Source organism: Ananas comosus, linkage group 10 (genome assembly GCF_001540865.1).
Source record: "Ananas comosus cultivar F153 linkage group 10, ASM154086v1, whole genome shotgun sequence".
Lineage (NCBI taxonomy): Eukaryota > Viridiplantae > Streptophyta > Magnoliopsida > Poales > Bromeliaceae > Ananas > Ananas comosus.
This window is the reverse complement of record NC_033630.1, coordinates 1151830-1166886: the sequence shown is the minus strand read 5'-3', so window position 1 is coordinate 1166886 and position 15057 is coordinate 1151830. Positions and strand designations below refer to the sequence as shown.

At 35.8% G+C, this 15057-nt stretch overlaps 1 protein-coding gene across 1 annotated transcript; it reads right to left on the bottom strand.

The window, feature by feature from the left end:
• On the bottom strand, window positions 858-14301 carry LOC109716279 (endoribonuclease Dicer homolog 3a-like). Its single transcript, XM_020241617.1, has 25 exons — window positions 14013-14301; window positions 13693-13882; window positions 13499-13612; window positions 12829-12963; window positions 12674-12743; window positions 12327-12391; window positions 11868-11999; window positions 11602-11754; window positions 11372-11507; window positions 10763-10868; window positions 10118-10310; window positions 9878-10038; window positions 9246-9464; window positions 8596-8861; window positions 7967-8238; window positions 7350-7861; window positions 7163-7260; window positions 6651-6883; window positions 6355-6564; window positions 5173-5652; window positions 4338-4619; window positions 3342-3668; window positions 2914-3097; window positions 2368-2479; window positions 858-1553 (listed from the first exon to the last, which is right to left on the bottom strand). The coding sequence occupies exons 1-25, from the start codon at window positions 14138-14140 to the stop codon at window positions 1349-1351; spliced, it is 4983 nt and encodes a 1660-aa protein (XP_020097206.1). The 5' UTR covers window positions 14141-14301; the 3' UTR covers window positions 858-1348.

Genomic DNA, 15057 nt, shown 5'->3' with positions numbered 1-15057 from the left:
CTTTCCACGTACAAACAACTAACTCAGCAAGCACCTGAGAATCGTGCAAAGCTTAGATCAATCAACTTACAGCAACACGACGATCCCGACTTGTACTTTACTATTTGATATTTTTTAGACCGTCAGATTATTGGGCTATTTTGAACTTTGATTGGTCTAATAAGAGGCTGGTTGGTTTCCCAAAAAAAAAAAAAAAAAAAAACTCTTTTTTGAAATTTTTTTTTATATTTATGGAAAACAGCTTTTATATAACTCTTAATTTTCAGAAAATAGTTTTTTTGATTTTTTTTTTCAGATTTTATTAAAAAATCTATTTACGTTCTCCAACATTTTTTTCTGAAAAATAAGAGTTATATAAAAGCTGTTTTCCATAAATATAAAAAAAAATTTCAAAAAAGAGTTTTTCGCAGTTTTTTTTTGTAGAGAACCAAACACCCTCTAAGAAGATGAATAATGCATTTATAAACACATCTTATTTCCCTAACTTCAACATACGCTGCATTTTTACCCTTGACGGGGAAAAAATAACTTAAAAAATACATTGACTTTTTAAACACTTCTTGAAATAATATTTTTTTTAAGAAATAAGCCAAGTTATAGGAAGAGGCAAAACATTCAATAGAAAATTAGATTTTGTTCTCGGACGCAATTAGACAAAACAAAAATATGCCACCGTGTATTAAATTTAAAGGATAAGGTATTCCACAAAAACGAAATATTTGAATAGTACAAGGAATGTTCATGCATTTTACCATTTTTTTTCTTGTATGAAAAAAGCAATTGGAATTAGGCATCAATACCACCAGAATTTTTAAATCCACAGAACATACGTTGAACTTGGCTACACGTAACGCACATTTGACAAAGTTCTGGTAAAAATACCAGCTACATCATTATAGCAGTATCTCTAGGCATGTTACAGAGAAAGAGAATATGCATAGTTTATAAAGAAATAAGGCTACATTTAACTTCGATAGGACATATATTTAAGCAGAACGAGTGCTCTTCCATAGGTACGCAGCAGCTAATGGAAAAGGTTAAAACATTCTCCCTAGAAAATGGTAAATAAATGCTCTTCTCATGTTATATGATACAAGGTGAGGACCATCTCCATTGGAATAATCTTTGGAAGCTATGGTGGATAATTACAAGAATGGAAATAGATCAAAGGGCATAACATCATCGAGCACTTGGCTACACCGATCGGAACAAATGAAAGGGCCCAGAATCATCAGAACACTCTTTCGGCGTAGGATACTTCACAACGATGAGGATGAAAAGGAAAGAAATATCACCCTGCCAATTAGTATATCCACAGCATATATATGCATGCAGATCTGTCAACCCCTTATATTTCCTTAATGAGGCATTTGCCCCGTCTCTCGAGCTCATAGAGCATGACTAATGCCGCCGAATCCTGCGAACTCTTTTTATCAGGGCGCCGTTCTCCCGTGAGGTTGATGACCGCACAATTCGGTAGATGCAGTGTGATGTTTGAGACGAAGATTTGAGGTCCTACTCCGCCCCTCAAACCAGGGCAAACTATATCCTCGCTGCTTTCCAAATCCCAAAAAATAAAAGAGAGAGAGAGAGAGAGAGAGAGAGAGAGAGCACCGAAAGAAAGAAGATTAGAGAATGACGATTACGGAATGAAAGCAAAGGCCTTATTCTAAACCTAAATTCTGTGCTATTGTCAGTAATAAAATCTGTTATGTAGAATCAAAAGAAGAAAATTTGATTCAACTGCTGCATTTAGCATTGTTTTGTTTCCAAATTCTACTCTTTGAGAATGAAGGCACCTAGGCATGAACTTTTCTATTTATATTATTTTGGTTGGCTAGCTCATCTAGTTTTCTAAATTAGAAACAAAGAAAAGGCACTATTAAAGTTACTATCACTAGTACTTAGTAATTTTCTGTTGACCAACAAAAAAATTCCAAAATATATATATATATATATATATATATATATATATATATATATATATATATATATATATATATAAGTCAATTTACCAATAAGGCCCAAAGTTCAGATCCAACTAGGCCTATCAAGCAATTTTTTTGACAAAACAAACAGTCTCTGCCCATTTAATACAAATATAAATTATTCGACCTATCAAGAAATCTTAAGTGCATGGAGTGTTTAGAATAAAATACAAAGGACATGGTTGTCTATGAGCTCAAGCTTTGTAAGGAAATGGGGTTTTCACATGGTGGCAAGATTTATGATGCATGTACATGTTTCTACTTAAAAGGCTTCACTATGTACCATAGCAAAAGTAATGTAAGTATATCCAGTCCCATACTTTAAAAAGAAAAGAAAAAAAAAGAGTATATCCAGTGCCACTAGGATTTTCTACAGTACCTCAACTTCTCCGCATTTGACTCAAAGCTAGGCATCGGCCACTGCAATCTTTTACAGAGCTCATACAGTGCAGTTCGAGGCCCTCCTTTCTGCATTTTGACAGTCAAATGTGCTGCAAGAAAAGGCAAACAAGTTAACTCGAGAAAAATTATTTTTATGGTGAGTAACCCAACCAGGAAATACAGGGTGCGCCATCAGTTAAACAATGTGATAGCTGCACTTTGTTCAAACAAAGCTTATCCTGGATTGGTTGCAGAATTTTCATGCTTGTGCAGAGGTTTTGCAATCTGCTAACATTTTTTTTAGTTTTAAGGAGAAGAAATATGAGTGGAACAATAATTGAAGATGTGGCCAACAATTTGACACTTGCTGCAAAAAAACTATTCTTAAAGGAACTTCATCTTTGTTGCTAGCATTCCATTCATGCGGTTTTAAAGTTAATCTCCAAAAGATTAAAATCCTGCATTCTATGCTAAGTATCTTCCACATAGATATACTAAGTTTTCTATAAACCGTTACTAATTCTAAGAAAAAAACCAGAGATACCAGGTGCGCTTAGGACAGAATCACCCCTATTGTTTCCTGAATCAGTCAACTCTTTCTCCCTTGGTTGTGTTGGCTTGTCCTTATCCATAGTGATGTCATGAGAATCTTCAGTATTTTTTATCTCGACATCATTTTCTTCAGATTGCCTTTTGGATGCATACCTAGAGTGGTATAGTCCTCTTTCCTGCAAAGAAAAAAAACCTTCTGATCTTAACAAATCAAGATATTTAACTACAAATGAAAAAAGCGCCAGTATAACTGATAGCTTCAAAAGGCTTCTAATAATAATGAACAACAAAAAAACTGCTTGTTGTGTATACATGCCAAGTGATTAAGACATTGTAGGAGAGGTGAATTATGACAATAAACTAATTTACAAAGAAGCAGCTAAAAGAAGTAGACAAGCGACAAAAGATGCAAGAACTAACCTCCAGGTCCTTCAATAATAAGAAAGCTGCTTGACCTTTTGCATCCTTTTTACTCCTTTCACGGCCTTGCCTTATTAATAGGACATCCTTTAATTGAACCTCAAGAATAGCAACTACTACATCTCTCTCATTCATGCAAGATACCTTTAAAAAATACCCATGGTGGCTGCACAACTCAGTAAGCTCGCGATAAGGAGCCAGCTCAAGATTCTCAGGTGTTACAATGGGCGAAAGCAATTGTTTGAAAATCTCCCACACTTTATTCAGATCGAGCTTTGTGTCTATCAGTATTGCACCTGCTATACTTTCTACAATGTCTCCAAGTACCTGCAAAATACAGAACAACGCAATGAGCGGCAGCATATAACAAACAAACTATGGGCCATTTGCATTTCAATTTTTTTTCTCTGAGAACTCGAAAATCTTTTGGCAGTTATATTATCACTATTTGGGAATTTTCCATCTATCACTGCAAAAGCACATATTTACACACGTTTTTCTGTAAAATCTGATATTTCAGATGAGCCCAACAAAAAATGTAGTTTCATTTAAATTAAAGAATCACTTACCATAAGTTCGTTAGTCATCCAACTAACGGAGGGAAACTTGGTTTTCTATAAGAAAAAGTTAACTATTTGGTGGTGGTACAATTATGGATCCAAGGGCTAAAAAGTTCATAATAGGCACTATTCATGCGCTTGTAGAAGCACCCAAGATGGAATCTCTCTCCCTCTCTCTCTCTAAGTATTGAGCTGGAATACTTCTAAAAGTATTTACTATTCGCTTGTCTACCAACTTTTTAGCCCTTGGATGCCTAATGTTTACTATTTGGTGGTGGTACTATTATGGATCCAAGGGCTAGAAAGTTAGAAGTGAACAGTAGATACTTTTAGACATATCCTAGCTCAACTCTCTCTCTCTCCATATATATAATTTTTGAAGGTGGTACATATGTAAATATCTATAATTCGTGACAAATGGACTGTAGAAACTTACTTTAGGCCCTTTAGATAGACCTTTCAACATTAAGGAGTAGTTCTCCTCATTAGAATCTTCTAGTCCTTTTACATACTCTGTTATCTGCTCTAACAGCAATCCTGAACCATGTTGCAGATGATGCTGAAGCTTATGCTTGACTGCAACTTGCGCAAAATTCTCATTGTTTACAGATGCCGATCGTAGGTCTGTCAGCTCCCCAGGGTCTACATCTTCATGGTTCTTAAAGAGGTGCCAAGTAATGAGTATGTCCAGCACTGCATCACCCAGAAACTCAAGCCTCTGCAATATTAAGTTATTGTTGTGAAGCAATTTTCAGCGGAGGGTAAAGAACGTACAGCAAAAACGTTAGAAATTGTTAGTACTAGTACAAAAGAATAAAGGAACTTTTTGCATATATAACCCATAAATATAAATATCTGTACGCTTCAAAATTTTGTGCTTATACCAATAGAAACGCTCATTTTAGCATTATATGTCACTTCTGCTCCATCGCAGAATCTTAGAAACTCAAGGACAAAATGACCATTATAACTCTAAATTCATCTGCACCACTACTCTGATAACCTCCGGCACCTAGCAGTCTATTTCTAATCTTTTTCTAGGAAAGTTGCTGCAAATGAGGACAATTTCCATCATATCCACCAGTTCACTAAGGTTACCTGGGGCTTTTTAGTTCTGCTCAAGTTAACACCATGCTCACAGAACAACATATACAAAGTAAGATATACTTTCAAGGGAACCCACTTTAGAGTGGTATACATGCCAAGATGTGTATTTTCAAGGATATACATGCAAAAATTCTAAGAATAAAACAAAAACAAGACGCCACTACCTGATAGCAGTACCAAGCTCCTAACTCTTGTCGAGATGCATGTGTTATTGCCTCCAACAAAAGACCTTTAACATCAAACCTGTACCCCAGTTTTGCTTCAAGTATTTCAATCTCATCAATTTTAGGAAGGTAACCCCATATAGATGCGGTCCTCGTGGCCTCAACAATAAGTTCATGCTCGAATTCACAATCAATTCCAAACCATTGTAAAATTGCAATTGCCGCACTTAGTCCACCCCCAACGTAATATGCTCCAATCAGAGCCTCAACACAATCGGAAATTGTTTTAGAGCAGATCCACCTGTGCCCTTTGTCGCAAGACTTCCCGATTACAATAGACTTATTGTCATCATTGACATAAATGCCCTTCTTTGAGAAACCGGAATCTTCCACAGGACACTTACAGGGAACAGGGCGTATTGAAATTTGTCCAGGAGCAAGCCAACGGCGGGGATCAAATGGAGAATCACGAATGTAACCCTGTTAAAAAGCAAGCCAATTAGTTACAGCAGAAGGTTAATAATACAGAAAAATCAGCACTACCTTGATATGGTAAACATTAAATGTTTCAGTCTAGGACCATATACCTATGTTATGCAGAGCATTAGGCTTTTCTTATAAAACAAAGCTCATTCTCTGTCAAAAATATTCTATCTTATACATATTTTATTTTTCGCTAATAGAGTCACAGCGAAAATAAGTGAATGGTCAAATTTCGGTCAATAATAACAAAATTCTTCCTGTTTGTGAAAGAAATCAATCATTAACAAGCGTGCGTGTCATTCAGACCTTAAGATCTCCCAGATGTTTACAAGCGGCATTCTTTTTATGGCTAGATAGTTTATATAAACTTAAAACAAAAACAAAACAAGAAGGATATATTATGCTAGCAACATCTATGCAAATTTCAGATTCGATGACATTCAACTTACTAAGAACTAATGCATCACTAAAGAAAACTGAAGACAGACAGCTTGCAAACTCTGGGATAGTCCAAGCTTATTACGAAACCAAAATACTCGGCATTACATCCGCTATAAAATTATCCTTGATTCTTTCTGCTTTCCAATTTCTTTAACGATCTTTCTAAGGTAGGATTACAAGGTTTAGAAAATAATTGGCGAAAATCAATAAGGTTCATTTTCTGTTAAACAATAGAATATCTGGAAATGGATAACATACTTGTATGTTGCGTTTCATACCCAGCCTATGAAGCGTGGCATTGCAGATAATTTGGGTCCTTCGGGAAGATAGCTGCCCCTCGTTCTTCTCAGGAAATTTTAAAAAGAGATGGCAGGTCACTGCATATTTTAGTACAGAGTCCCCTAATAGTTCTAAACGCTCCAAAGAGAAGTCCTCGCAGCATCTCATCGTCGTAATTGCTTCCAAAATCTAAGCAAATAAAGATCTCATCATAAGGTGACAACACATATATTGCACAAGAACACATGGGCTACTTTGAGAGACATGTATCATACCAGAGAACTTGGTATGCAAGAATTGCTTGGATTAAATGCAACTTCCCTTCTAAGTTGGCTGGCTAACATTAGAGATTCCATTCGGTGCATTAAAGAAGGCAACAGGTAAAAAGATTTCAAAACATCCAAAGGTATATTGATGTGAACTAGAAGCTCTGGAGGCATGTGAACATGATTCTGTGGTTTTCTTACGGGTATGCTGCCATTGTGTGTTTTTGCCGCAACTGCGTCACCTTCAAGAAAGAAACAAAATACAAGAGAAAAATATAACATGAACATCGTATGCAAAATATGGTCAATATAGTCGATCTTACTTTTAATATAACTAAACCTGGAACTACTATTAAGATTCATTTCAAGAAACCACAATTTTAGACTCAAAATTGATGAGGCATCAAATTTTGAAGTCCAGACTCTGTAGAGCAGAATGAAATGCTACAAGGCTGAATCATCAGTGGAGCATCATTTAATCAGATTTAGCTCTTAAAACATCTAAAAGAAGAATCACAAACCTTCATCCTTGGATTTTGAAGATAGAAGGTTATGTGGGTTATGGCTATGCTTCAATAACAGTAAAGGTTGCGTAGAATGCTTTAACACAATGCCATACCTGTATAGTAAACAAGTTCAGGACAATCAAAGGAATATTAGTGCATATTCTTCAAAACAAGCAAGGTCACAAAAATTATGCTCACATACTTCTTGTTAAAGTACTCTGAGAATGTCTTGTATGCTGATGCTGGATTGTCAGAAGCCCCATCAAATGGACTATCAGCTGATAAATCTGTACTGACTTCAAGAACAGAATATATCTTCCCTGTATGGATAGCCAAAACTACAATATTCTTAACATTCTGACGCACTTCAGACTTGTTAGCTAAGTGAATAATATCTTCTTCTTCGTTGGTGCTATTATTGCTTGACCCGTCAAGTAAGTTATTTTTAGCTGTTGGCGAGTGAATATTTCTCATAAGCCTAACGAGTGAAGCGCTTTCATTAATTCCTTCCCAGTTGATGCTTACACCACCATGATCTTGAACACTTGAAGGTTTCAGGGGCAAAAGTAAATACATGTTTAAAGTGCTCCACAGCAAAGTATCATCTTCTTTTAGCAAGAATTGTCTGGGAACCCCGGATAATTTTGATCCCATGAACAATTTGCCAAATAATCCGTTAAAGAAAAGTTCCTGGAACAGTTTCGCTTGCTCCACCTGAGAGGAAAAGGAAAAAAAAGGGAAATAGTTGAGATGTTTTATTATACAACATTAAAAAGCAAGGAAAAAAGTTCAAAACAATTTCCAACTGGTGATAGAGACCTGCTCCATACCCAACTCGATTGGCCCGCATCGAGAAACAGTCGCCTTAGCCATCTTGTCAAGCAAGTAAAGATTCAGTTCTAGAGAAGCAACATCTTCATCGAGTGTTGCATCAATTAATAGAACAAAGTTCGAGTAATTCTGGCCAACTTTATCACACTGGAATTCTAGCTTATAACCCTGTAATGTCACGCCAGCCTTCTGGTGGGCCCAAGTTCCTGACATAGCAGAAATAGTGGTTGTCCCATGCAACTCCTTTCTCTTCGTTGTTCCTGCAGAAGCATGTTTGGGAAAGATTGCTTGTTAACAATAATAGTGCTTTTACAAAAATCTTCTATTAATGAATATACCTCAATAAAATCAGAAAATTCATATCCCCTCAAAAGTGCAGTTACTTACAAAAATGCCCTTATCACAAGTTGCAGAGTCATCAAATTCAGAAGGGGAAGTCAGTTTTTGTATTGGATAAAGTTTTTTAAAGAGGGATCTTCTAAGTAAGGGCATTTATGGAATGAAATACGCTTTTTATGGGCATAAGTGGAAAATTAAGATTTTGCAGGATTGTGTATGTATATATCTCATAACAACATGCCTGTAATTTGCGATTCGAACAAAGCAACAAATTTTACCTGCACCATCAGCTGTCTTTTTTGTTTTTTTATCATTCTCATGTTCCAAAATTTCTTCAATACGAGGCGTGAGATAATCATCAAGTGCTCCCATCTTATGCAGCTTTTTGCAAGCATCAAGGCATGCAAGTTGCTTTGCTTTGTGGGAATTTCTACTGACAGGGCCAACCAATGTTTGGAAAACAGCATTAGGAGGTAATGTTAATGTGCACTCATAGGAACCACCATACTGAGTGAATTGGAAAATTGGTCTTGGAGTGTAGTATCTGTAATAAAATGACAATCATTAGATAATAAGAACATCAAAAATATCTTTGTTTACATATATATACCCTCACAAGATCATTTATTATACATATCCCCCAGTAAACTTTAAATTTCAATATATGGCCCTTGAAAGTGTAGTTTCTCACAAAAATACCCTTACTATAAGTTGGAGCATCATCCAATTGATGGGGGAAGTTAATTTTGAACGTAAACAATTACTTTGAGCAGGGGCATTTTTTGTAAGTATTTTTGGGGCATATATTGAAATTCAGATTTTATAGGGGAATATATGCAAATATATGATTTTGTAGCGGTATGTGTAAAAGCATCTTTCAAATAAGATTGCAAACATTTTGCGCTATCGAGTAAGAAACATATCATACTTATCTCTAGGGAGCCTTTCGCAGTATTTATAGATGAGGCTGACACTGGAATCAACAGTTACTCTTGCACCAGTTGAGTCAATGTAATAATCATATGTTTCTTCATCACCGGGTAATTTAAATGAGTAGGCATCGGGGTCTCTATGTAAAGTTGTGTCTGTCATAGAATGTTTACTCCTCATAATATCAAATAGTAGATCTCTTTGCATAACATTTCCCCTGTTAAGTACGTACATAATTAAGAGAGTAAAGTAACAAAAAGGAATATAAGAAACAAACTGCAAAATATTCTAGTGCTTTATGCAGTTATATGAATTTGAAACGAAAGGGTCAAAATACTTAGGCGTGTGCATATCTATAACTGACAAGAAGAAAACTGAAAAGCACATAACGAGTGTCAGGTCATGAACCATGCCCGTTATCGAATAGAGCATGAGTGTCCCACAACAATTACATCCAAGTTTGAAATTATTGCATGCACAAAAGAAATGGTCTTTTGCATATATATACCCCTGCAAACATAAAGGATATCTCAAATACTTGCAAATGCCTTTATTTGCAAGGTTGTACATGAAAAAATCCAAAGAAAAAAGATCTGGGTGGATAATGATGAGAAGAAGCAGCTATTATACCGCTCAAGCATGATTATATATTGAGAAGCAGACTGCCGTGCTCGCCCATGAGACTGAACATAACTACGAACTGTTTTCGGTAAGTCAAACCTTATCACAAATGAGCACTGCGGGACGTCAATGCCTTCTTCAGCCACATCAGTCGTAAACAGTAAGTTAACCTAAAAAAAAAAAAAAAAAATTCTTGTGAGGAATTAAAAATTAATTGCTTTTTGCCTACGGTTGACTAATATGCAATACCTTTCCAGATCGAAATGAATCTAAAGTCTCCTTTTGCACTTTAGGGGTCAAAGCATCTACCGAAGAACTCCCTCCAGTAAGGTAAGAAACAATGAAATGTGATAAATAACATATTTTCCTTATCAGCCGCTCTACCACTCTAGCAGTGATGATTCGCTCCACAAATATGAGACAAAGCACTTGTCTGGGCACGCTGTCAACAGAGTTAAACTATTAACAAGAAGTTGTGAGGTGCCCAAAAAAAATAAAGGATTAACTGCAAGTTAGCCCCTAAAGTATGATCTGATTTAAATATCGTCCTCGAGAGTGCTGTTAAAACAAATTAGTCGATGAAGTTTGACTCCCATTTGGTTTCATCATCAAACTTTCAATTTTAACAATGCAGTCCTTCAAGTTTGACCCAAATTTCTATTTAGTCCTCAGAGTTTCTATTTTGACTAATCAAACTCTAGTGATGTTGCTTATGCGGCACCTTTTACAGACAGAAGATGCACAAAAGGGCTAAATTGCCATGCATAACAAACATCAAGGCCTAGCTTGTTGTAATTGAAATAGAGGATTAAATTGAAATTGAGGTCAAACTTCAGGGACCACATTTGTAGTTAACCCATAGATAAATGAAGTTTAAAAGGGAAAGTCTTTTACCCAAATGATTGAAAGATTTGAATAAGTTCATAAAGCTTCGAAGATACATAGCCCAATTTTGTTGCTTCTAAACAGCCACCTTCAGAATTTAGAAGCGTTTCATAACCTAAAAAATGACAAAAGATATAAACATATTGATAGAAATTCAACCCATTATTATAATTTATAAAGCTATGGCCATCGCATCATCAATACAGTGCTGTTATACATATGACGGACATGATGAGTTAAACAGCTGGCTGGTACTCAAAGCATGCCAACTGTTGATATGAGGAAAAAAATAAATATATATTATAAAAGCATATCCAGGAAAATCAAATTATTCTACAATTATTTTACAATAAATCTAACATGCAAGAAATTGAAAGTTTTGCTATACCAAAGGCACTCGGGTTCTTATAGAAATCCCTCTATACATTATTCAGCTCTTGATCCCTCTATACATTTTATTAAGTTGTCTCTGCAATCAATTGAATATGCTGACTTCGAACATTACATTTTTGAAGATCACCACACACCTTAGTGACACGGACTGAATTGATTGGTAAAGATAATCTATTAGAAAGCTTAATAAATTTGACCCATGAAACACATAATCAACCACAATACCATCATGCAAGTTCTCTTCAATTGTATGCAAAACTTCCTTGAGGAAATCTTTATGGTGCTGCAAATTCTCCAAAGAAAGATTGCAACTATCTGGAGTATAAGGTAGATGAAGGGTTTCTGTACAGATTTTCGTAGCCTACAACAGGAAAATGAGAAAAAAGGATAAGTTTATAAGAATATAGTAGAAAAACCATATGACAGGGCAACCTGATATAGGTAGCACAGTATACCTCAATAGCACAAATAAGACCAACATCATCAAGGCAATGGCAGATCTTTGCATGATTATTAGACAGACGCTTTCTAGATGCTTTGATTATTTCATCGGCATCTTTATACTGATAAGATGGTGAATTCTGCAACTGGGCTAGTGAATTATCATACTGCATAAACAAGACACCACAAGAAAAAACTTTCATGTCAGAAAGGAAAAATAAAAGAAAAAATAAATTATAGATAATATATTAGAGCAAATGGTAAAGGAGATATGAAAGACCTTAGATAGCAATTCTCCCAATTGTTCTTTTAAATCGTCATATAAAGCCAGCTTTGGGTCATAATATCGATTGACTTCTTTTGCTGAAGGAACAAAATACTCTATCTCGCTTCTATCTGCTACCGTATAGATCTGCAAAGAGAGAATAAAGCAAGGGGATGTAAGTGACATTATACTGGTATTAGGAAAGCAAAATGTAAAACCATATGCAGGTGACTAATAGCATCATCATCATTATCCACAACTATTACAAGGCAGGGGGGACACACTGTTAATTAATAGCGCCATCACTATCCACAACTATTATAAAGCAGGGGACACACACTGTTAATTAATAAAGGTGTCATGACCAAACCAAAAACTAGGCAATAGAAGAATCTATTTAATGGAGAATCAAATGTTATGAAAGAGCAGAAAATTCTAAAGATAGAACCAAGAACATGAAGGATACCGTTATACCTTAGCATCCAGGAGGTTTTCGAGTTCAGAAAGTTGATCTTCACAGTCTATAACTGATGAGACACCTGTCACGAGGATGTGAAAAAAGGAAGGCTTGGAATGCATCAGCAATTTTAACCAAGGACAATAAATCCAGCTACTTGGCATCAATTTCAACAGGTCAAAAGAGTACATGATGCATAAAAAGGAGAATTGCATGAAAATCAAGGGAACATAGACGCAATTCATTAGGTGTCGAACTGATAGTTGATAGAATAATTGCATTACAGACACAATAAAACTCTGGAGCTATGAAGCAAGAGAATATAGACTAAACTAGAAATAACTGATATTTTTTACGTACTTACCTTTCCTTATAACTGGTGATGCAGTCATTCCGAAAACATTTGGCCGTACTTCAGACTTGTGATAAAATTCCTATTCAAGAAAAGTATGAGGATATATCTGAAAACGTTCAAACAAAAGAGAAAATTGCAAATTACGAAGAATCATTTTTCAATACCCTCATTATCCTCGTATAAGGATGATTGCCAGTGGCACGATGGCACTCATCAAGTATCATAAGACGTATATCATCCAGCATTAAGAAAGCTTTCCTCAAAGCATCTAACAGTATTTGGGGTGTCATAACCATGACCTGCAATATAAATTCCATTGGCATGTTATGAAAAAATGAAGAATGATGTACAATAACGAGCAGTTATGTATGATCACATTATGTATCACCATACAACTGGTTCACTTCTTTTAAAAAGGAAATAGCACCATTTAAATACAAGACTTTTCTCACCATGCCGAAGGCGCTGATGGCTCCAAACTTACATGTAAACGCATCCTGACTATAGTTCTAGACGACCAAGCTAGAACATCATGTAAGGCATGAGTGATTTTCTACTAACTTATACTAGCAAGTACAGGGGAACATAAAAATCTCTCCACAACTAATGATTATACCTATGGGAAAAAAGAACACAAACATTCTTTTTTTTTTTTCAATATAATGTAGAATAGCACAGTCACGACAGGATACCAAAAGACCAAACAAAACATGCTTAAATATGAATGTCACAGCATTATTAGGACACCTCAAAACCCAATCAGGAACACAGGGTAGATCCCTTAGCTACATTGTACATTTTTTAAACCGTTCTACAATGGCATTGATGAGTTACTTGGTATGTTGAGAGTTGTTGCTGCCAAAACTCCGCCGTCCACGAGTCAGCTCCCTTCGCACCGTGGTAGTTCTCGACTCCGAGATCAGTGTGAATCTTTATCACCTCATATTGCTACACACGGAGAGAGTAGAATCGTAACTAAACAAGCACCTCAACGTAAGAGGCCTTTGATCTAAGCTAAAACACTGAACCTGGATGACGAGATGCACGGTGGGAGCGAGGAACACGATGAGCCTCCTACTACGATCTCCGCCGCTCGTCCTGATCTCCTTGGCGATCTGCTTCATGAGCATCACCGCGATCATCGTCTTCCCCGAACCCGTGTCCAGCATGGCGATCGTGTTTTGCCGCATCGCCACCTCGAAAACCGCTACCTGGTAGCTGATCCGCCAAAAACCCCCACCACCCAAAACCCCAAATCAAAAACCAGAGCGATCGCTTCCCAATTGGAGAATGTCGGGGAAAATCCGAAGAAAAACAAGAGAACATCGAGGGAAAGAATAGAAAAAACCTTCTCGGTTCGAATTGTTGGAGCTCTCGCTTCGGCTTCTTCTTCGTCGCCGCCGCGGAATCCGACCCCTCCTCGGGCGGAGACTCCGGAGGCCTCTTCAACGGGTTTGTAGGTGATGCAGACGCCATGGATAATGGAGATCGAGAGATTAGGGTTTTGGGGAGGAGAAAGCGAGGGTTTTTGAGGGGGGGAATAGGGAGGAAACACTTCTTCAGAGTTCGCCTTTTTCGAGTGGTGGAGAGCTTAAACAGGAGAGTAGCGCTCTTCTGTTTTTTTTTTTTTTTTTGCTTGGGACTTGAGAGTTTCTACTCTGGAAAATATTAGATTCTTACGTATGACATATCGTACTTCGTTGCGGGACCCACCAGCTACTTGTTAGTGGGGAAAAGATGTTTCGCTATTGCTACGGGTACCCTAGAATGTACCCGAAAAAGTGTCTGCTGTACAAATTACAAATATTAATTTTGTTAATCTAATGAATAGTAGTTATTGACTAGTAATTGGTTTGCCCCTGGAATAGGAAGCCGAATAGACAAATTTGTTTGTCGATGTCCGATACGCGGAATTTTCATTCTGATTCTGATTTCAAATCAATTGAATCCGGTCGGAATTGATTTGTTCTGATTAAATTTAATTTTTTTTAATTTATTTTTTAATTAAAATATAAGTTTAAGTTTAAAAATTATATTTATACATTTAAATTTTAATTTGAACTTAAATTAAAAATTAAAATTCAATCAAGTATTTTGAATCTAATCGATAAATTTGAATTTGAATTTAATTTAAAATCTAAAGTTTTATTCAAATTTTATTTTAAATTTTAAATTAAATTTATGGATTCAAATTGAAATTTGAATTATAATTTTAAGTTTGAATTTGAATAAATTGAAATTTAGTTTTATATTTTTAATTATCCATTCAATTTCAAATTTTAATTTTTTTAAAAAGTATATTTGAAATTTTAACATTGTTTTAAAATTTTGACGTAAATTTTTAATATTTAATTCAGTTTGAATTTAAACTAATATATTATAAAGATAAAATT